Source organism: Balaenoptera physalus, assembly GCF_965194825.1.
Source record: "Balaenoptera physalus genome assembly, chromosome: 13".
NCBI classification, from domain to species: Eukaryota; Metazoa; Chordata; class Mammalia; order Artiodactyla; family Balaenopteridae; genus Balaenoptera; species Balaenoptera physalus.
Genome location: NC_138892.1, coordinates 39,255,856 through 39,277,844, shown reverse-complemented (window position 1 = coordinate 39,277,844; position 21,989 = coordinate 39,255,856). Strand labels below are relative to the sequence as shown.

The following is a 21,989-nucleotide window of genomic DNA, read 5'->3' as shown; positions in this document are numbered from 1 at the left end:
GCTATGTAGCCTCTGGGAGGAGTTTCTCTGCATAAGAAGTGTGGAAAGGGGGCTTCCCTGGTGGCGCAGTGGTTGAGAATCTGCCTGCCAATGCAGGGGACACGGGTTCGAGCCCTGGTCTGGGAAGATCCCACATGCCACGGAGCGACTAGGCCCGTGAGCCACAATTGCTGAGCCTGTGCGTCTGGAGCCTGTGCTCCACAACAAGAGAGGCCGCGATAGTGAGAGGCCCGCGCACCGCGATGAAGAGTGGCCCCCGCTTGCCGCAACTAGAGAAAGCCCTCGCACAGAAACGAAGACCCAACACAGCCATAAATAAATAAATAAATTAATTAATTAAAAAAATTAAAAAAAAAAAGAAGTGTGGAAAGAGTAGGCAAATGAAATAACAGACACACTTCATCTTCCCAAACAAGGAACTGTTTACTAGTAGGTAGTGAGGCTGGCCCTCAACCTCCACTTAATTTTTCCGACCTCTGCTTCTTTCTCCTCCAATGGGATCTATCAATGCCTCCATATTTGTAATGCACTTGCATTCCTTTTTTTGTACTAGAATAGACTACTTTGGTATTTAATTTTCCCTAAGCTAGATTCTCTATTACAACACAGATGCCTAACCCCCTTAGACTCATGGATCAGAAAACACTGGATGTGACGGAGGTGGGGTTGGGGATCCGTGCTTCTAATATACTCCCTAGGTGATTCTTGCATACACCAACGTTTGAGAACCACCTGTGTATTCTAAGGTAAAGCTGATAAACTTATCTTGCTGGAAGAGAAGACTGAAAAAAACTTTACAGAGGAACTAGTGTGTTTTCACTGCAGCTTTTGGGAGATAATGATAACAATTTTGCATGTAACTCAGTAAGACTCTAATTCAGGCTGGAAGCCAGGGAAGAGGTCATGTCAAGATAAGGGGGAAACACTTTTTAGGGCTGATCCGACCTTCATGTGACTCTCAAATCACAATGAAGGGCTTAGTTTTTTCTGAGTTATGTTTTCATACTGATTTGTGCTCTGCTGAAAACCACAGTGATGCCTCATCTCTAAAGGCAGTTTTTCTGTATTAACCTTGCCATCTTAGAAAAGGTAGAAGATGATAAGCTGATGTTTGACACTCCAGGCTGCAGGTTGCAGTGGCTATTGTCATAAATCATTGTCAGGTGTCTGAGGTGGAATCTTGGTGTTATATGAAGTCATCTCAACCATGACACTTAGGGATCTGACAGTTTTTCTTTTATATTTTAAATAATTTGATCCAAGTATGAGATGCTTTGATATGCTTTCTTTATAAATTTATAGTTGTTTGTTTTGAATAACTTGGATATAATTATTAGAAGAGTTAAATAAGTACATACCTGTGAATCATAGATGGCTCCATATCACAAGTTTGTAATTCAGTTGAGAAAGTATGTTGCAAATACATAAAGTAGTAACCTAGAAAATGAGAGCGTATAATTTTTGATAGTTGATGGTTCTGTTTTTTGGCAGTGCAACAGATTAGATGATCTAAAAATTTGTCAGCTATAAAATACTTGGGCATGCTGAATAAAATAAAATATTCATCTATTTAAGTGGTTGAATAGAAGTAAGGAATATCACCAAAGGGCAAAAACAAAGCAGAAACTAGATTTGGCATTCCCTCACTTTGAGTTTGGGATTTGAATTTATACTCAGTATGCTGGGCACCCTCAAATTGAGAAATTAACATGAAATTCCTTGGAGCAATTGGCAGAAGTAAATGCAAACTCTTTTTTGGAGGGGCATACCTTCAACCCCGGCAGTAAAGAATTACCATAGAAAATGATCTACCAGACATGAAACCAAAATTCAAAATTACAAAACCTATGCGGTAATCCACCCTAAATGTGAGAAGCCAGCACAGCAAGCAACAGGGTTAGAACCCTCTTCCTGCTGAGAAATTCAAGTAATATTATCCCTCAGCAACTCTAAAATAAATAAATCTAAAATGACTGAAGATATAAAATGGAATTGGAAACGTGAGAAACCAACATAATTTATATTGTTATATGTGTAGTACATTGTATATTATACTATATATTATAAATGCACATGTAATGTGCTATAGTATGTAAGTGCTACAGTAGTTTAGAAAATAAAGAGAACTGTAGGAAATATTGGTTTTATATCAAGAACTTGATGCTAAAATGTTGACAAGACAAAACTTTAGTTGTAGGAACATTACTTCTTTCAAGATGAAAGATATTGCAAATCAGTGGCACCATAGCAACTTGAAAAATGAATGTCCCTATAAAACACAACACATTAATTTCTGTGGGTGAGCTTTAAATTGAAATCATGACCAACATAGATACCACTTATGACACACAGTCTGTATTCAGAAAAGCTAAGATAGATGTCATTTACAAATTAAACTATATGAAGCATTCCAGAAAGTGCTAAGCAGCACACCTCCTGAAAGCATAAATAGAATACTGCAAAACTATCTTATAATAAGGCAGTTAAATTCAGAGTGGTTAAAATCACGTCAAAGATATAGGATTCTTTTTGCTGCTCAATGATAACATAAATTCTAGATAAAATCACTGAACCTGAAATGTGTTAGGTTTAGTAAGGCAAGTGAGGAATAGTTGCATTTCACTAGTAGAATGTGATATGATGGGAATCAAATGTTATCTATTTTAGATTTGATTTCAATGAATGAAAAATGAGTGTTATATAAATCACCATAGAAATTAATTTTTCTTAAAGATGATGAACTTCGTTAAAAATACCCCTTTCTTTATTATTGACGTATAAACTATAAGCCCAGCAATTTCCCATTCCTGCCAGTTGTTTTTAATGTGGTGTGTTGAGGCCAATAGGCTGTCAGGTGTCAACTTTCTAAAGATCATATTCCATGTGGGAAAATGTGCCGTGTTCTTGTATCAGAAAGGGAACTGTTTATCTCATGCATTATGTAGCCTCAGACTTCTTATGAACTTAATATCTCTTCACAAGCTGGTGACTGACTCACTTTTTGCCAGAGTTCCTTTGTCAGAGTAGAATGAAATATAAAAGCTGTCAACTAAATTTTGACAGTAATAACTACATGTAGCAACAGTCATAAATTCCTTTTTTTGTGGTTCTGGGTCTAATCTTTCATCTAAATTCTCTATTCTACTGTAGCTATTCATGGAAGTCTATTTTACCTATTTTCATGCAGCCTACCATTTAATGTAATGAATTCATAATGTAGTTAGTTGAAAAAGAACTTGGAATTTCTGGTATTGTTTTCTCTGCCATTGTTCATTCTCCTTTACTAATCTCCGACCTACTCTAAGCCTGGATGGAGGAGGACTAGAAAGCCATCATATGCTAAACCTCTAGCTATAAAAGAATGGTCACCCTGAGAATTCCCATTATAATTTCTTCTATTTTCTTTACCAGACAAAATAATTTATAGGTTTTAAATACATAGAGTTCAAAATAGAATAACAGTAATAAATATGCCAGGTGATATAACCTTGGAATTTTCAACTTTAACCAGTGAAAATGGCTGTAATGCTTTTGAATCAAACGTTTAAAGATACTGTATGAAATTTGAGATGAAAAGTTGAGAGTTTTTACATTTGAATTAAGAACGTAAAATATCCAAGTTTATATTAGAAAGAAATACTTTTCACAGGCTTTATATTGCTGTTTACTAATCCTTTTTCACCAAGTTCTGGTAGTACTTAGAAATAACTATAAGCGTTATCAAAATGTTTCTTTTTTGAACCATGAAATTTAACTTTGGTTTCCATTTGGGATTCTTCCATAGGTATGTCACTTGTGACAAGCAGCTACCAGATTGGGGGAAAAAAATCCTGAAATATGATTTATAGAATCTTCATATTTTAGGTCGATTTTTATGGGAAATTATGAAGATAAGAGAAACTGTTGTAAATTAAGGAGGGGACTTAGTAATGTATATTTGTTATGTACATTTCCATGTTTTTCAGAAAGAGTTAATGAGCATTCTGTGTAAATCAATTTGGTGCCTTTAATTTAAAAAATTCTTTGGAGGAAAATTATTGCTCTCTAAACAAATTTCAAGCTTAACTTTTTTTTTTTTTAACATCTTTATTGGGGTATAATTGCTTTACAATGTGTTAGTTTCTGCTGTATAACAAAGTGAATCAGTTATATGTATACACATATCGCCATATCCCCCCTCCTCTTGCGTGTCCCTCCCACCCTCCCTTTCCCACCCCGCTAGGTGGTCACAAAGCACGGAGCTGATCTCCCTGTGCAATGCGGCTGCTTCCCACTAGCTATCTATTTTACATTTGGTAGTGTATATATGTCCATGCCACTCTCTCACTTCGTCCCAGTTTACCCTTCCCCCTTCCCGTGTCCTCAAGTCCATTCTCTACGTCTGCATCTTTATTCCTGTCCTGCCCCTAGCAAGCTTAACTTTTAAATTTATTCTGTATTCACATCTTCTTAAGTGTCTAGAATATTTTAATTTTGATTGTGGTTGAGTAGATACATAATTTTTAGACCAATAATTAGAATGTAACTATAAGTAACTAGGCCTGTTTAGACTTATATTAATTTATTGTCTAGTTAGTTTGAGTAATGACCAATAAACTTTCAATAAATATTTATTAGACACATATTATACTTAAATTATTTAATCTAATCAATCAAAATTTAAAAATGAGTGTACATGTGCAAGTGTGTGTGTGTGTGTGTGTGTGTGTGTGTGTGTAGGCATATAGCTACTTATATTTTGGGGGAATTGGTGTGGTTTTCCTGCTTTAAAAATGAATTTATAGGCAAACATCTTCTCTTGGCTCATAGAATCAGCAATTATGTAGGCAATGGAAAGGCATTAAAATCATGTAAAGCAAGAGTAAAAGATTATTGAGTTTGAGACACAGAAAAGAAACTGTTTATATAGTAGATGTTGGGCATGCAATACATCAGGATGTTAAGGATATTTTCACAGAAAGGACCAGGAAATCAGTGCACAAAAAGTGTCTGAGTACAACAAGGTATTAAGAACTGCTGTGTGTTTTTGTCTCATAAGGTAGTTCCTGTGTAGTTAGATATTCCTTACCACTGTGCCCCCATCTGTTAAGTGAGTCTGATACTTTGCAGGTAACTGATGGGATCTGCTATAGGAAATGTGCACCCATTATATAATCATGGCCTTCCCTCTTTTATGGGGCTTAGATCATCTCTATGGAGTTCATTACGAAATATTAGAGCTGTTCTCTAATGCCAATCCAGGTAGTCAATCGCTTCCAGAGAAGAGTGCACTTAGTGTTGGATTAAGAAGTTCTTTTTTGTTGTCTAATTGGATACTTGTCCCAGAGGATGGAAAAACAGGGTGTGAAGGAAGGTTTTCAGGATTAGGTGAGTTATTTTCTTTTTAAAGTCAAATATTAGAATATCATCTTTTTGTGTTATTATCTGCTTCTGTTGCAGAATGTTTAACAGAAAGATCTCTGGGCAAATGTATATGTCAACTTAAACTACACTGAAATGGGACTGGAGTTGAAAATATATGCACATAATTTTAGTTTACTTATAATTCTTAAAGAAGAGTTTATGAAAACATCTAGACATTCTAGGAATGATTGATAGGATTTTATTTCAAAGGACAGTAATTATTTTATGAATAAAACATGGAATAGATCACTAATTAGGAATAATGCTTATCTCTTATGACATCGGGAGATAACAGGGTTTTTTGTTTGTTTGTTTGTTGCGACTGATTTTAGAAGTCATAAAAGGCTAATATAGGCTAAAAAGGCGTATGATGTGCAGGAGTGGGGTAGGGTGTAACTAATACCGGCTCAGGTAAGAAGCTGCCATGCATTGCTAATGAGAGATTCAGCCAAAGGGTTGCCTGCAAGTTCTAAAGCTTCAGATGCTGTATGTGGTTAGAAATCCTGGAATTCCTTTTTGAATTACTTTATTACAAAGCTAAATTTATAAGAATTTGAGCACTCTACAAGTACTCATACTTCTAAGATGCCATCTTAGTAAAGACCAACAATTTGGTTACATTTCAGGGAGAAAGGCTATACTGAAATGAACATTGTGAGAAAACTCAATTTAATGGTACCTTGGAGTATATTCTTGCTTCATATACTGCTGTTTTCATTACAAGGTAAGAACTCATATTAAACTTTTACCTCATTTTATTGTATTTTAGTCTTCCTTGTAAATTGTAGAAACTATTTCCTCTTATACTGTAAAACATTTTGAAGTCATTAGGATGGGTATATACTAAATGACACCCAGATCATTTTTTGGGAAAATTTTTAATAATATAGATAATTTGGAACTTTTAGTTTTCATTTTCTGAGTCTCTTTTTTAAATGTTAAAATCATGATGGGGAGGGGGAGGGGTGAGATGTGACAGGGTGAGAGAGTGTCATGGACATATAAAAAAAAAAATCATGATTTTATCATAATATGCAGCTGTACTGGAAGAAGCTCTGATTCTAACTTTTTCTCTTCTAAGTAATGATTTTAAACAGTTGTGTAATTTAAACATTTGAAATTTTATAAAAGATAAGGAGACATTGAGTACTTAAACTTTCTTGATGCCATCAACCCAAAGAATGGTAAAGGAATGTTTTAAGAAGGACTTCAATGTTTGAGACTAAGAATTGATTTTCAATTATATTATAGCAATATTTATAAATTAATTTTTATAAAATATTTTTATGGCAGAAAGCATTTATTTACATTCAGTCGTTAATTTTTAATCCCTGAAAAGGGCTGTATATTTTGGGGCTTGTAGAGGAAGTGGGAGAAATTACTGAAGTGTAGAAGACCAGCGAGGTCACAGACACTATCTTCCAATCCTAGTAGTGACTGAAACTCCAAGGAGAAAATGTCTTAGAGCATTGAGAGCTGGAGGGGACTTTGAAGATCAACTTGGCTACCACTGTTATTTTGTGATGTGTTTGCTTAAGTTTGGCATTTACGAAGTCGTAGGACTGGGACTAAAACTTGGATCTCTGACTTTAAGACTGTGCTTATTCCACTGTATCATGTCTCTGTGTAAATCAAGGTACACTGCCCATTCTTTCTGAATTACTGGTCACCCTGATGTCTCACAGGGAATTTGCTGGTCAAAATCCTCTAGAAAATGTAAAATAACTAATAGCAAAACTCAGTCTAAGTTTCAGAATTCAGGTTTAAATGATCTGTTTTATAATCAGATCATGTGATCAAGATATTTGGATAATTTTTTTCATTCATATATATATATATTTATCTCTGGCAGGTTATATTTGTACTTCATCCATCTTGACGAGAACATCAAAGTGAGTATTTCTTGTTCTTTATGTCCTCTAAAACATAAAGATAATGGGAATGAGCAAAGCTCAGCAGGTCAATATATCTGCTTTGAAAAAATAAATATTTTACAAAATAAGGGCATGAGATTTAGTTCTTTAAAACATTTCTACAAATTAAAAATTACTAGGCATTCAGTTCCTTATTTATGAAACAAAAATATTTCCTTTCATTTTAATTACAAGAGGAGTTTTTGGTGGTGTCCAATGACTGTAGATACTGAGGAGACATTTTCACTTCAAAGACTTGAAAAGAAGTTATATTCAGTAATTTCCTATTTCCTATTGTTATTATTAATGTACATTGTTGATTAGAAATGTGCTGTATTCTTAACATAGAGTAAAATAGTTTTTAATGATAAAAGAATAAAATGTTTCTAGCAGTAAATAATGAAAATCATTTTTTGGACTAAACTGATCTGCTTAATGAAAAGCGGAATTCTACTCACTGTTTGATTTTGATAACCCACAGTTTGATGTGCTTATGCACATTAATGTTAATCTACCCTTTAAGACATGGAAAGAGAGAGAATCGAGTATTACCTTTGAAAAATTACGTTGAAAAATGTGAACCTGCACTTGTCGAATACTTATCTCACCAGTTTTATGAAGGCATGTGGAGAAATTATCACGCATGTTAGTGCTACAGTGTTACACTATTTTGTTTATTTCTCTATCTCAAAGTTCCTTCCTAAAATGCAGTTTACATCAGAGACTGGAGAGATCTGGGGACACTCCCAAATTTTGTAAAATGAGACAGTGCCACCACCCAAATCTAACCCCTCCAAAGGGGGGAGGGGGACCTTTTCAATGTTAAACCAAGAAAGACCTCTTTGATAAAGAGATGGAAATCAGGAGGAAAACACCAGCTCTCTCTTGGGAAAGGCTTGTTCAGGTTGCCTAGGGGCCTTTGACTATACAAGTTCTTTTTGTTTTCTTCCAGAAACGGGTTTAATGAAAATCAACAGAAAAGAGCTCTTTTAGCAGCCCAGGTAGGTTATGCCTCAGATGGAGAGAGAGGCAGAGAAATAATCCATCCTGCTTTGGGCCTCTGCTGTCACTTCAACAATGAGACCTTTGTGGAGGCGAATAAAATGCTAAAAACAAGACAGGAAAGAGGAGGAAGAGGCAAAGTAACTTCTCTAGTGCTGTTCTGTGACCCTCCAGTTCAGGCTTAGCTCACATTTACTTGTTTGTGGTCAAATGATTTTTGCTATTCACCTCGGTTCCCTACTGATAGGCTCCCAGAATTTGTGGGAGATTTAATCTCACTACTTGCCAGAACATTTTAATTGGTTTAAAAATTAAGCACAATGATAATAGGACAAGTACAAGCAAACAGGGGCAGAGAAAGGTATACCTGATCTGAGTAAAGTACCACAAAAGGGCATCAGAGGTGTCCTAGTGTCCTGACAAATGGGTTTTATATTATCTAATAAATCTAAATTACAGGCATTGATGAAGAGGTGACCTTTCTTTTTTTAGAGGGGTGGGGTAGCACTGAATTTGAGGAGGCCTTTTTGCTTGGGTCCCTCTATATAAAGGATATTGGATAACATAACTGCAATATCTTCAAATTATAGTTGGAATGTTTAAATGGGTGGATTTTAAAAAATATTTCTCTGTTAAAGATGGATGGTAAGATAGAGAATCCTAACTCAATATTAAGACATGTCTTTGGAAAGTAATATTATTTGAGTATTTATGTAGCAAACAGCTTATATATTCAAGGTCTTTGTCAAATGCTGAATTGCAGTAAGTTTCTATTAGCATTTTATGATGGATGCCTGTTTTTTTTTTATATTTTGTGAACTTAAAGAGAATTGAAAAAAAGAATAGATGACAGATTTGATACGCTGTTGTGACGATTCAGAAGGCAGAACTAATTTATTCTTATCAAGAGTGGAGCTCTTTCTTTGCACTAGAATGGGCAAAGGATTGTCTATGGAAGGGAAACACTTTTTTTTTCTTAAAAAGAGTATTTTGTGTACTTAAGTACCTATGTATCATGTGAAGTGGTTAAAATGACTTTTCTCTGAGAAATGTCAAGTTGGCCAGTAGACCATATCAGCCACAAAAAGATATCAACGTGACTCAGCAGAAAATCCAATTTTGAGACAAACCGCATTCTGGTAGAACCCCCTAGATTGAAGAACCTGTGAAATATACCCCACAGGTGTCACATGAAACAGCCTGTGGATGGGCTTCTACTGTTGACCATTTGGATGTTTTTAGAATTTGTATAATTTACCCCCCACCCCCAGAATTATCTTAATACCTCCCTTTTGTTAATAAGTGAGGAACACACTTGCCTTGATTTCCCTTTTAGAGAGAATGAAGAGCTGGACACTTGCCCTTCTCTTTCCTGCAGCTAGAGAACACGCACCAACATTACTTAACATCTGAACAAATTTTAAGGGAAGAAATGTTAAAGAAGGGCAGTGAGGTCGCAATCATGCGTTTCACTGTTTAGGATTGAAATTTCATCCGTTATGAGGCCATTCTTGTCCACAGATCCACTCCCCTGCTCTAGGAAGACGGAGCACTGATGGACAGATAAATGTGCACATAAGGACTCAGGAATATGTTGGCAATGAGATAACAATGACCAGAGAAAGGGTAGACACAGACTTCTGTCAATGGTGTAATTGTGCGCTACAGTGATTTCTCATCTGAAGACTGTATTTCTCTGTGCTTCTCACCCTCCTGTGGAGATGTACTCAGCACGGAGGAAGAATGGGTTGTCCTCTTTCATCGGTTATGTGACTATATGCACCCACTGCTTGGAATTTTTTTGCAGTTGCATCACATTTCAAAATTCTTCTCCTGAAAGCAGGGGCAGATTATTTATTTATTAGAGGTTGCATGCAATTTGTATGTGCAGGAGTGAGGGAGAAAGGAAAGGGAGACTAGGAAGGGAGAAAATCCAGCACAGCTCTGTTACTGAGGGGCCTTCGTGCTTGAGGCATCTGGGGCTCAGCCTTGCTGGCATCCCTCTGAGGAACTGTGTACAGTGTTTCAGAATTGTTTCTCCAAGGGATGGGGGAGCTGGTCTACTTACCCACCAACACCAGCCTCTCATTCATTGAGGGCAGCTTCTGGGGGGACTTAAATCCCCTGAAAGTCATTTCTCTTGTCTATCCTGCTTGTACTCTACCCTAAGGCAGAGACAAAAAGAAGCCGGTGCTTGAGGGTCTCAGTGTGCACAGAAACCCAGATGCACGTGAAGTCCAAGGTGAGCTGAGAGGATATGTGGAGGAGCATCAGCAGAACATTTTATAGTCATGGTTCTAAACAGCCCTGGGAGGCAGATCATTCCCATTTGCATAATGTCTGTTTCTGGTTTAGTTGGTATTTGTTGACAACACACAAGGGACCGTGCTAGAGGTATAACCATGAACAGCGGTGTTTGTTCTCTAGAAATTCAGTGTCTAGTGGAGGTAGACCTATAAAGAAGTCATTTCTGTGTAACATGTTCATCGAGTCTAGGACACCACCAATTTTTTGGCATTATTTGTATGATATAAAAAAATGAAAGAGCTCCCAATTATAAATGTAAGATGTGCCATTCTGAGTTCAGATCTGTTATAAAAATAAAAGCTGTGTGTCATGTCTTAGCATTAGTGAAATGTTGTAGTATGATGAGTGGAATGCTGCAGAGATTAGGATGCTGTGGTAACCAGGAGACTGGTGTGCTAAGTACTTATTGTAAGAGGTAAGAGGATATGGAGTGAAAAACAAACTCTATATTTCTGCCTTGGTCTAATGTTGTCAAGTGTATTCAGTTTTTGCTTAATAATAAAAGTAGGTAACATGTTTACAACACTTATGTGCCTTGCACTACTTTTGGTGATTTACTTATCCCATTTCATTTAATCCTCACAATTTCGTGAGGCAGTTATTGTTATTCTGTTTTACAGATTGGGAAACTGAGACTGAGCAGGTTAAATAATTTGTTCTAGTTTATAAGCCTGTATGAGACAGAGTTGAAGTCACTATACGCTTTTAGTGAGCATCAGTGATGATTCGTTAGCGCCAAAGGAAGAAGAATTTGGTGCCCATTAATATTGGTTGTTGTGTTAGATTTAGGCAGTTGCAGACAATATAGCTAAAGAGAGAATAAGACTTGTCTTGAGGGAATCCAAGTCATAGACTTTTGTGAGTCTGACTTAGTTTGAAGAGAGAGAAAATGGAAAAAAGAGGAGATTGAACAGTGAGGACAAAACCGTGGAGGAATGAAAGCAGGAAACAATGAACTTGGAGACATGATGTGGGCCAAGGACTTTAGAAAAGGGCCTTGAAGTGGTGAGAGAGTGTGGGAGTCCTTTTGTCTGCCATGGGGCAGGTTTGCCCTTTAAAAGAAAAACTACTGCAGTGCAAATTGCCAAAATAAAACTTTTACCATGTATGAAGGAGACCAGAATCTGTTGAAAAGAAATTTGTACCTGAAGTCACATTCTTTATCACCTTTTTTTTTTTTTTTTAACATCTTTATTGGAGTATAAATGCTTTACAGTGGTGTGTTAGTTTCTGCTTTATAACAAAGTGAATCAGCTATACATATACATGTATCCCTGTATCTCCTCCCTCTTGCGTCTCCCTCCCACCCTCCCTATCCCACCCCTCTAGGTGGTCACAAAGCACTGAGCTGATCTCTCTGTGCTATGAGGCTGCTTCCCACTAGCTATCTGTTTTACATGTGGTAGTGTATATATGTCCATGCCACTCTCTCCCTTCGTCCCAGCTTACCCTTCCCCGTCCCTGTGTCCTCAAGTCCATTCTCTATGTCTGCATCTTTATTCCTGTCCTGCCCCTAGGTTCTTCAGAACCATTTTTTTTTTTAAGATTCCAAATATATGTGTTAGCATACGGTATTTGTTTTTCTTTTTCTGACTTACTTCACTCTGTACGACAGACTCTAGGTCCATCCACCTCACTACAAATAACTCAATTTCGTTTCTTTTTATGGCTGAGTAATGTTCCATTGTATATATGTGCCACATCTTCTTTATCCATTTGTCTGTTGATGGGCACTTAGGTGGCTTCCATGTCCTGGCTATTGTAAATAGAGCTGCAATGAACATTGTGGTACATGACTCTTTTTAATTATGGTTTTCTCAGGGTATATGCCCAGTAGTGGGATTGCTGGGTCGTATAGTAGTTCTATTTTTAGTTTTTTCAGGAACCTCCGTACTGTTCTCCATAGTGGCTGTATCAATTTACATTCCCACCAACAGTGCAAGAGGGTTCCCTTTTCTCCACACCCTCTCCAGCGTTTATTGTTTGTAGATTTTTTGATGATGGCCATTCTGACTGGTGTGAAGTGATACCTCATTGTAGTTTTGATTTGCATTTCTCTGATAATTAGTGATGTTGAGCATCCTTTCATGTGTTTGTTGGCAATCTGTATATCTTCTCTGGAGAAATGTCTATTTAGGTCTGCCCATTTTTGGATTTGGTTGTTTGTTTTTTTGATATTGAGCTGCATGAGCGGCTTGTATATTTTGGAGATTGATCCTTTGTCAGTTGCTTCTTTGCAAATATTTTCTCCCATTCTGAGGGTTGTCTTTTCATCTTGTTTATGGTTTCCTTTTCTGTGCCAAAGCTTTTAAGTTTCATTAGGTCCCATTTGTTTATTTTTGTTTTTATTTCCCTTCCTTTAGGAGGTGGGTCAAAAAGGATCTTGCTGTGATTTATGTCATAGAGTGTTCTGCCTATGTTTTCCTCTAAGAGTTTGATACTGTCTGGCCTTACATTTAGGTCTTTAATCCATTTTGAGTTTATTTTTGTGTAAGGTTTTAGGGAGTGTTCTAATTTCATTTTTACATGTAGCTGTCCAGTTTTCCCAGCACCACTTATTGAAGAGGCTGTCTTTTCTCCATTGTATTTTCTTGCCTCCTTTATCAAAAATAAGGTGACCATAGGTGCGTGGGTTTATCTCTGGGCTTTCTATCCTGTTCCATTTATCTATATTTCTGTTTTTGTGTCAGTACCATACTGTTTTGATTACTGTCGCTTTGTAGTATAGTCTGAAGTCAGGGAGCCTGATTCCTCCAGCTCTGTTTTTCTTTCTCAAGATTGCTTTGGCTATTCAGGGTCTTTTGTGTTTCCATACAAATTGTGAAATTTTTTGTTCTAGTTCTGTGAAAAACGCCATTGGTAGTTTGCTAGGGATTGCACTGAATCTGCAGATTGCTTTGGGTAGTATAGTCATTTTCACAATGTTGATTCTTCCAATCCAAGAACATGGTATATCTCTCCATCTGTTTGTATCATCTTTAATTTCTTTCATCAGCGTCTTATAGTTTTCTGCATACAGGTCTTTTTTCTCCTTAGGTAGGTTTATTCCTAGGTATTTTATTCTTTTTGTTGCCATGGTAAATGGGAGTGTTTCCTTAATTTCTCTTTCACATTTTTCATCATTAGTGTATAGGAATGCAAGAGATTTCTGTGCATTAATTTTGTATCCTGCTACTTTACCAGATTCATTGATTAGCTCTAGTAGTTTTCTGGTAGCATCTTTAGGATTCTCTATGTATAGTATCATGTCATCTGCAAACAGTGGCAGCTTTACTTCTTTTCTGATTTGGATTTATTTCTTTTTCTTCTCTGATTGCTGTGGCTAAAACTTCCAAAGCTATGTTGAATAATAGTTATCACCCTTTTTTCTTATCCTTCACTCTTTCCAGTTTTTCTAACATCATCTGGTACTCAATTTGACAATTATGAGGCAAATTTTGGGAATGTGTATTCTTCTGGTGAATGTAAAAATGCTGTTGGAAAGGACATTGCCCCAGATGATACACTAAATTGGCATTAAGTTGGAGTAAAAATCCATAATTGATTAGTTTTAATAATCCACAGTTATTTGCTACTATTCCATATTAACCTCTAAAAATCCTATGGTTTTATCTGGGTTGCTTAGATTAATGTAAATCTCTTTCTTGCTAATTTTTTATGTGTGAGGCATTATGCTGGAATCTTTATATACATTATTTTATTTATTGTCTTAACTACCCAGTGAAGTATATATGTGTCATTGTTCCCATTTTACAGACAAGTAAAAGGAGGCACTAAGCAGTTAAGAAACTTGCCTTAGAGTAAGTAATGGCAGAATCAGGACTCTAATCCAGATCTGTTTGATTCTATAATTCATGATCTTAATGATTACCCTGAAGCGCCTTGGGCTCTATAAAAAGATACATTTAAATTTCTATGAACTTTAAAGTGTCAGCTCTTTGGAGACTGAGGGTGTCACACTCACACTTCAGCAGCGGAGGCTTCTGTGGATGGTGTCTGCACAGATGGGGCTGCAGGAAGTGGGTACATCACTGTCCGTTGGTCCTTTGGTCCCATGCATTTTCTCCAGACGCATCTGCACTTGGAAGTATTAAAAAACTGCTACTCGTGCAGGTAAAGCAGTCAGTTAATGCAAAGATTAGATTCTGACCAGGCTCTTTTCCAAGGAGGGCAGGGAGGCAGAACTGAGGTCAGAGAGCATAAAGGACTTGTCAAATTCAGGTAAGAAGCAAAATCAACCTTGAAGTCAGATCTAACTACAACCTTAGAGGAGCCCTTTCTGCCTCTCCAAGATTTTGCCTCAATAACCCAAGGAAATATGGAGTCATCTCTTTATAATTTCTGTGTTTGTAGCTGTTTTCCAGATTTTCCAATTTGCATGTTTGTCTTGAATTAAATAATTTAATTCTCTTGAATTCTGATTTCTTTCTTTTAAAGTTTGAAGCAACTTCTCCAAGATATTTCTTCCATGAAGCTATTAATTGGGGTGAGAGTAAAATAAAAGGTTAGTGCTACATCTATGTTTTTGTATTTGCTTTCTCAAAAAACCCTTTTGGGGGATATAGTGAATCACTCTCTATGATTTCCGCATAATGCATGAGGGAAACTGAGCCAGGGTGGTAATAGTACTTAGTAATAGTTTGTTTACTTCATATAGAAATTTGAATTATATTTGGAAATACCCAAGGTTAAGCCGTTAGACAAAGCTGATAACTATACGACCAGGAAAGATATCACTGGGTATCAGGAGCTTTTTTTCTGAATCAATTACTGGCTCCTCGATTCTTTGACATTGCTATTTTTGCTTACCAATTTTCCATTTCCATTTAGCAGAATGCTAATGGTAGTTTGAAATTCAATTTGAATTTTTTGTTGCATTTAAAATTGCAGGGATTTCTGACTAGTTTTGTTTTGATATCTGTTTTCAGGAGAATAAACAGGGTTGTAACTAAATTTTTGAAGGAGATACATTTGCTTACCTAATTACTTTGACACTTATTGATTGGAAAAATACAAGATTGTGACCTAAGATAAAATTTGAAGATATATATGCCCCCCTAGAAAAAGAAAACTGCATTTAAATTTATGAAAAACATCATTTTTATCTATATTTATGATTAAAGTTAAAGCAGCTCATTTCTCCTCAGTTAAGATATACTTAGGGAGTTGTATGTCTTTAAACGTAGAGACATTTTAGATCAATGAATTTTAAGGTGAAAGGATAATAGAGTTTTAAAATTCTTGCCTTCTGCAGAACTATGGTTAAAATACCGCAATTAGATAAGTGCCTTTCATGACCTGACCATATTCCGGAGAGGGCCAATCTTTAGTAAACACTTTATGGTCACTCAGAGATGTTCTCTAGTTCTCTTGATGTGTTACTTAAATCCCTTCTGCTTGAGTTTTGCCAGTTGTCTCTTGTGTTCTTCTTATTACAGGAAAATTTTTCACTGTGATTCATTTGCAGTTTTAAAACTCACTAAGGAGCTCATAGTTTCTTTCTTCCTCTTTTCAACATAATCCTTTGGGGTGATTTTTCTTTCCATGAAAGAAAAAATATTTTTGGTGACAACCAGCAGTGGCGTTGGCTTCTGCCCCATTAAAATTAACTATGGGTCAGAAAGAATGCATCCATTTGTAATTAAGCCTGAGGATTAATACACAAACTTAAAATGGAATGTTTAATCATTCTCTTAAAAAAGTAGTTTCCTTGTGAGTTCTATTATATATTGTGCCTGATCCCTTGAGCTAATGATGGACGTTTTTCTTTAATACAACACTTGCTCCTGGAGAAGTAGCTGATCAGACGTGCCTAACTCCGTCAAGGGAATCATCTGCAGCTTGTGTATTTCTGGTTCTCATCATCTGGGACAGGGATTCCTTACATGGGAACTTGACCTTTCAATTGCTTGAAGGAGGCTAACCTTTGCTCTCAGGGTAGTTTGAGATGTGAAAGCCTGTCTTTCTTGTTTCACAGCACACATAATGAAATGACCTAGATAGAGACTTAAGGGGCTTAATTCTTTAGCTCATCAAGGCAGTAGGCCCAGGGTTCTGTTTGAGTTAACAGAGGTTACTGTTAGTCCAAGCTATATCTTGACAGATTTATGTTTATAAAAACTGATGCACGCCAGAAGATAACTTATTTTTTTGCCCTTCAGGTTCTTGTCCTCATGAATGCCTTAACGGAGCTTTCTGTTCTAAGGCTGGTACATGTGACTGTCAAATATTTCAGGCACTTGGGACACGGTGCCAGATTGGTAAGTTTCAGGGATACTTATGAGAGAATTATGAGATGCCGTGGAGAGCATGAAGGCATAATTTGCTGTATTAGTGTTCATTCTTTGGGAGTTGGTACAATAATATTGTGTATTAACTAGAGTATCCACAATTTATTTCCAGTAATTTTGAAACAATGTGAAAGAAAATGAGTATGCCCACTTTAGCTTCTCACTGAGCTCTATTTCCTCAAATGTTTTTTCTTTTCTTTTCTGTTTTAAAATTTTTATTTAATTTTTAAATTATAGTTGATTTACAATGTTATTTTTTCATATTCTTTTCCATTATGGTTTATTGCAGAATATTGAATATAGTTCCCTGTGCTACACAGTAGGACCTTGTTGTTTATCCATTCTATATACAATGGTTTGCATCTGCTGATCCCAAACTCCCAATCCATCCCTCCCCTGCCCCCCTCCCCCTTGGCAACCACAAGTCTGTTCTCTATGTCTGAGCCTGTTTCTGTTTCGTAGGTAGGTTCATTTGTGTCATATTTTAGATTCCACGTATGAGTGATATCATATGGTATTTGTCTTTCTCTTTCTAACTTACTTCACTTAGTTTGATAATTTCTAGGTCCATCCACGTAGCTGCAAATGGCATTATTTCATTCTCTTTTTTTATGGCTGAGTAATATTTCATTGTGTGTGTGTGTGTGTGTATGTTTGTGTGTGTGTGTTTGTGTTTCACATCTTTATCCATTCATCTGTTGATGGACATTTAGGTTGTTTCCACGTCTTGGCTATTGTGAATAGTGCTGCTATGAACATAGGGGTGCATGTATCTTTTTGAATTATAGTTTTGTCTGGGTATGTGCCCAGGAGTGCGACTGCTGGATCCTATGGAAACTCTATTTTTAGTTTTTTGAGGAACCTCCATACTGTTTTCCATAGTGGCCGCACCTATTTACATTCCCACGAACAGTGTAGGAGGGTTCCCTTTTCTCCACACCCTCTCCGGCATTTGTTATTTGTAGATTTTTTTAAATGATGTCCATTCTGACAGGTATGAGGTAGTACCTCATTGAAGTTTTTTTTTTTTTAAACATTTAAAAAAATTTCTTTATTGTTGTATCTATTTTATTTATTTATTTTTGGCTGCATTGGGTCTTCGTTGCTGCGTGCGGGCTTTCTCTAGTTGCAGCGAGCGGAGACTACTCTTTGTTGCGGTGCATAGGCTTCTATTGCGGTGGCTTCTCTTGTTGTGGAGCATGGGCTCTAGGCACGCGGGCTTTAGTAGTTGTGTCACATGGGCTCAGTAGTTGTGGCTCATGGGCTCTAGAGCACAGGCTCAGTAGTTGTGGCACACAACTACTTAGTTGCTTAGTTACTCCACAGCATGTGGGATCTTCCTGGACCAGGGCTGGAACCCGTGTCCCCTGCATTGGCAGGCGGAATCTTAACCACTGCACCACCAGGGAAGCCCCCTCATTGAAGTTTTGATTTGTATTTCTCTAATAATTAGCAATGTTGAGCATCTTTTCATGTGCCTATTGGCCATACGTAGGTCTTCTTTGGAGAAATGTCTATTTAGGTCTTCTGCCAATTCTTTGATTTTTTTTTTCTTCTGTTATTGAGTTGTATGAGCTGTTTGTATATTTTGGAAGTTAAGCCCTTGTTAGTCACATCATTTGCAAATATTTTCTCTCAGTCCGTAGGTTGTCTTTTCATTTTGTTTATGGTTTCCTTTGCTGTGCAAAAGCCTATAAGTTTTATTAGGTCCCATTTGTTTATTTTTGTGTTATTTTTATTGCCTTGGTAGACTAACCTAAGAAAACATTGGTACGGTTTATGTCAGAGACTGTTTTGCCTTTGTTCTCTTCTAGTAGTTTCGTGGTGTCATATCTTATATTTAAGTCTTTAAGCCATTTTTGTGAGGGTGTGTTCTAACTTCATTGATTTACATGTGGCTGTCCAACTTTCCTGACACCACTTGCTGAAGAGACTATCTTTTTATCCATCGTGTATTCTTGCCTCCTTTGTCAAAGGTTAATTGACTGTAGGTGTGTGGGTTTGTTTCAGGGCTCTCTATTCTGTTCCATTGATCCATATGTCTGTTTTTGTGCCAGTACCATGCTGTTTTGATTACTGTAGCTTTGTAGTATTGTCTGAAGTCTGGGAGGGTTATGCCTCCTGCTTTGTTCTTTTTCCTCAGTATTGCTTTGGCAATTCTGGGTCTTTTATGGTTCCATGTAAATTTTAGGATTATTTGTTCTAGTTCTGTGGAAAATGTCATGGGTAATTTGATAGGAATCACATTAAATCTGTATATTGCTTTGGGTAGTATGGCCATTTTAACACTATGAATTCTTCCAACCCAAGAGCATGAGATATTTTTCCATTTCTTTAAATCATCTTCAGTTTCCTTTATCAATGTTTTATAATTTTCAGTGTATGAGTCTTTCACCTCCTTGGTCAGGTTTATTGCTAAGCATTTTATTTTGTTTTTGATGCGATTCAAGTATTTTTTCCATTTTAAATGGTACTGGCCCATTAAAACCAGGTTTCCAATTCATCTCTCTTTTGCTTTATAAATTAGATTTTTTATTTGGAGCCACTCATTCTTTTTGACTTTGAATTAATGGAACATTCTGTACATAAAAGAGAAATAGTGTTGAGAGCTCTTCAAAGGCAGAGGGTTCTTAAAAATATTTTTATCCATGGTGTCTAGGTTAGGACCCTACATCAATAATGACTAAAAAACATTCATTTGTTTAATGAGTATTTATTGAGCATCTACTCGATCCCAGGCTGGGCACTGGGAAGAGTGAATAATATAGACATGTTTCTGCCCTCTTGGAGGTTATAGTCTAGAGGAGGGGGACCAACACATAACAGATACACAGTAATTACACTTGTGACGTGCTGTAAAGGGAAGTGCAAGATTTTATGAAAATATGCAACAGAGGTAAGGCATACTATCAGAGAAGACTGCCTGAATAATAAATAACTCTGTTTTTTCTTGAAAAGGCCAAAGTTGGCCAAGCCTAATACATTTAGGTAAATTACAAAAAGAAAAGATAAAGTGATTGTGCCTTATCTTTATGCTCCCTATAGAGTATATTAACACATTTTAATGTCTTAACCAATATGTATTACACATTTTGAGTGCTCAGTAAATGTCACTGATTTTCATATTAATCTAGAAGGAAGGGTCTACAAAATCAGAATAGAAGGTGACCCACAAAGGTATAAAGGGAGATAGGCATGAAGGCAACAGGAGATGAAGTTGTATGCTTTAAGACAAACACTGCTTACAATGTGACCAGTTTGAAGTCATGAATTCCTAAATTCCAGCATACTTTGGATGACTAATGCTCCCCATCCCCAGGTCCCAGACTTCTAAACATGACTTTTTGGTCAGTGGTTAATTTTCTCTGTGGATGCTATTATTTTCGGAAGAATTGCAGAGACTAGAACACTGTCAGTGTTAATTTTTAGAACACTTAGTGGTGACATTTCTTTCTGAGCCATTATATTTACTTTATCACTATCACCTTCTTTTACTTTATCATTCTCTCCTCTCTTCCTCTCTTCCAGAGTCTTTGTTTGGAAGCAAAAATTAAGGAAGTTTCTAACATAAAACCTTTCTTCAAAACAACTTGGAGACCATGTTTTTCTTCAGAAGAGTTTGATAGTTTTGAGAGCAGTTGGTAATTTTGTTAGGTATTTTTCCCTGTGATATTGTCTATCAAAGAAGAAAACATTTATTTTAATGAAAATTAGAATCACCTAGCGTGACTGAACCTTGCCAGAAACAGGTATAATTTGTTTTATTCTACTAAATATTATCCTATTTCTTTTCAGTGCCAAACATGGGCAATGGCAGAGATGGGATTTGCAAAACCTGGGGACAGTACCACTTTGAAACTTTTGATGGCATCTACTATTATTTCCCAGGAAACTGTTCTTACATTTTTGCGAAGGACTGTGGTAATTTGGAGCCTCGGTACACTGTATGGGTAGGTGATCCTAGGACATAATTAACTTAAAAATTATTTCTGGCCAAGTCTGTATTTTTAAAGTACTGGACAAATCATGGAAAATATATAGTAATCATAGCATGAATACTTAGGGCCCCGACTAGGGAAGGAGAGGGGCTGGTTCTGAATGGGATGGGCCAAATTTGTAGCTATTTTGAGTATATTTCTATCAAGATGGAGCCTAGGACTAGGAGAAGAAAGGTTTGCATCCATATGGTTGGGACATGTGGGCAACACAGAAATGTCTATATCATGGATGTCATAATATCAACTCCAGTTGACATACTCATTCTTCACGTTTTATTTGATCATTTTGAAGAGAGGGTAGGTTGGCATCAATCATATTACTCGTATATGTTTCCTTCTTGACATGTCCAGTGTGATGGCCATCTGGATTTTTTTAAATGACATACCTCAGTCTAATCTGGGGGCTGGAATTTATTAAATGGAGTGTATGAATTATATAAACACGGGCTAAAGGATGTGGAGACAGGCAGCTAATTTCTAGGTAGATTGATACTATATGATTGAGCTCAGAGAGTTAGTTCTTAGTTGCAGAGTTCTTTCTTCAAAAGAATTCATAGGAGACATCTCAAAATGCAAGCTGCAGAGTAGCTCTGGTAGAAGTAAGGAAGTAGGGACCTCTTTCCCTGCTGTTGTCTTCCTCTGAATTTTCTGGTATCTCAAAACACAGCCAGAAAACTGCAGTGCTGTCCTGTTCTAAAGCTAAAATCCTCCATAACCATCATTTGTTTGAATCTCTGTTGTTGAATCCCTCCGACTTATGTTGGAGTTGCCTAAATTTTCTTCCTCTCTTAGACGAGGCAAATATTCAAAAGTAGGCCCTAAAGCTTTTCAACAGCAACAAATCCTTGTGCCCTCAAAAGGAAATGAAGTCTATTGAAAGTTAACTTATGGGACATAAGGATAAAAAAATTGGAGGTCTCTTTAGGTCAGGAAGTTAGTGGCATGCGTTTTTAGTTCATACAGGGCTCAGTCCCCTATTGCCCTTTACTCATCCACTCTAGGAAGGAGTTGCTGGGTTTATCGCTCAAACATCTTCTGTTTCATTGAAATGTTCTTATTCAGTGTCTGATCCTTTT

General features: G+C 36.7%; 1 protein-coding gene across 4 annotated transcripts in view; it reads left to right on the top strand.

The window, feature by feature from the left end:
• The first annotated feature begins 362 nt into the window (after positions 1-362).
• Positions 363-21,989, top strand: part of OTOGL (otogelin like) — a 156,920-nt gene continuing 135,293 nt past the window's right edge. For 2 of the 4 annotated variants that reach the window (XM_082418857.1, XM_082418859.1), the window contains exons 1-6: positions 363-6,127; positions 7,256-7,295; positions 8,269-8,317; positions 15,063-15,129; positions 16,787-16,885; positions 20,711-20,865. In XM_082418857.1, the coding sequence (XP_082274983.1) occupies positions 6,049-6,127; positions 7,256-7,295; positions 8,269-8,317; positions 15,063-15,129; positions 16,787-16,885; positions 20,711-20,865 (489 nt within the window). In that variant the 5' untranslated portion in view covers positions 363-6,048. Of the gene's footprint in view, positions 7,296-8,268; positions 8,318-15,062; positions 15,130-16,786; positions 16,886-20,710; positions 20,866-21,989 lie in introns of all 4 variants that reach the window. The other 2 variants (XM_082418858.1, XM_082418856.1) reach the window with 1 other exon arrangement.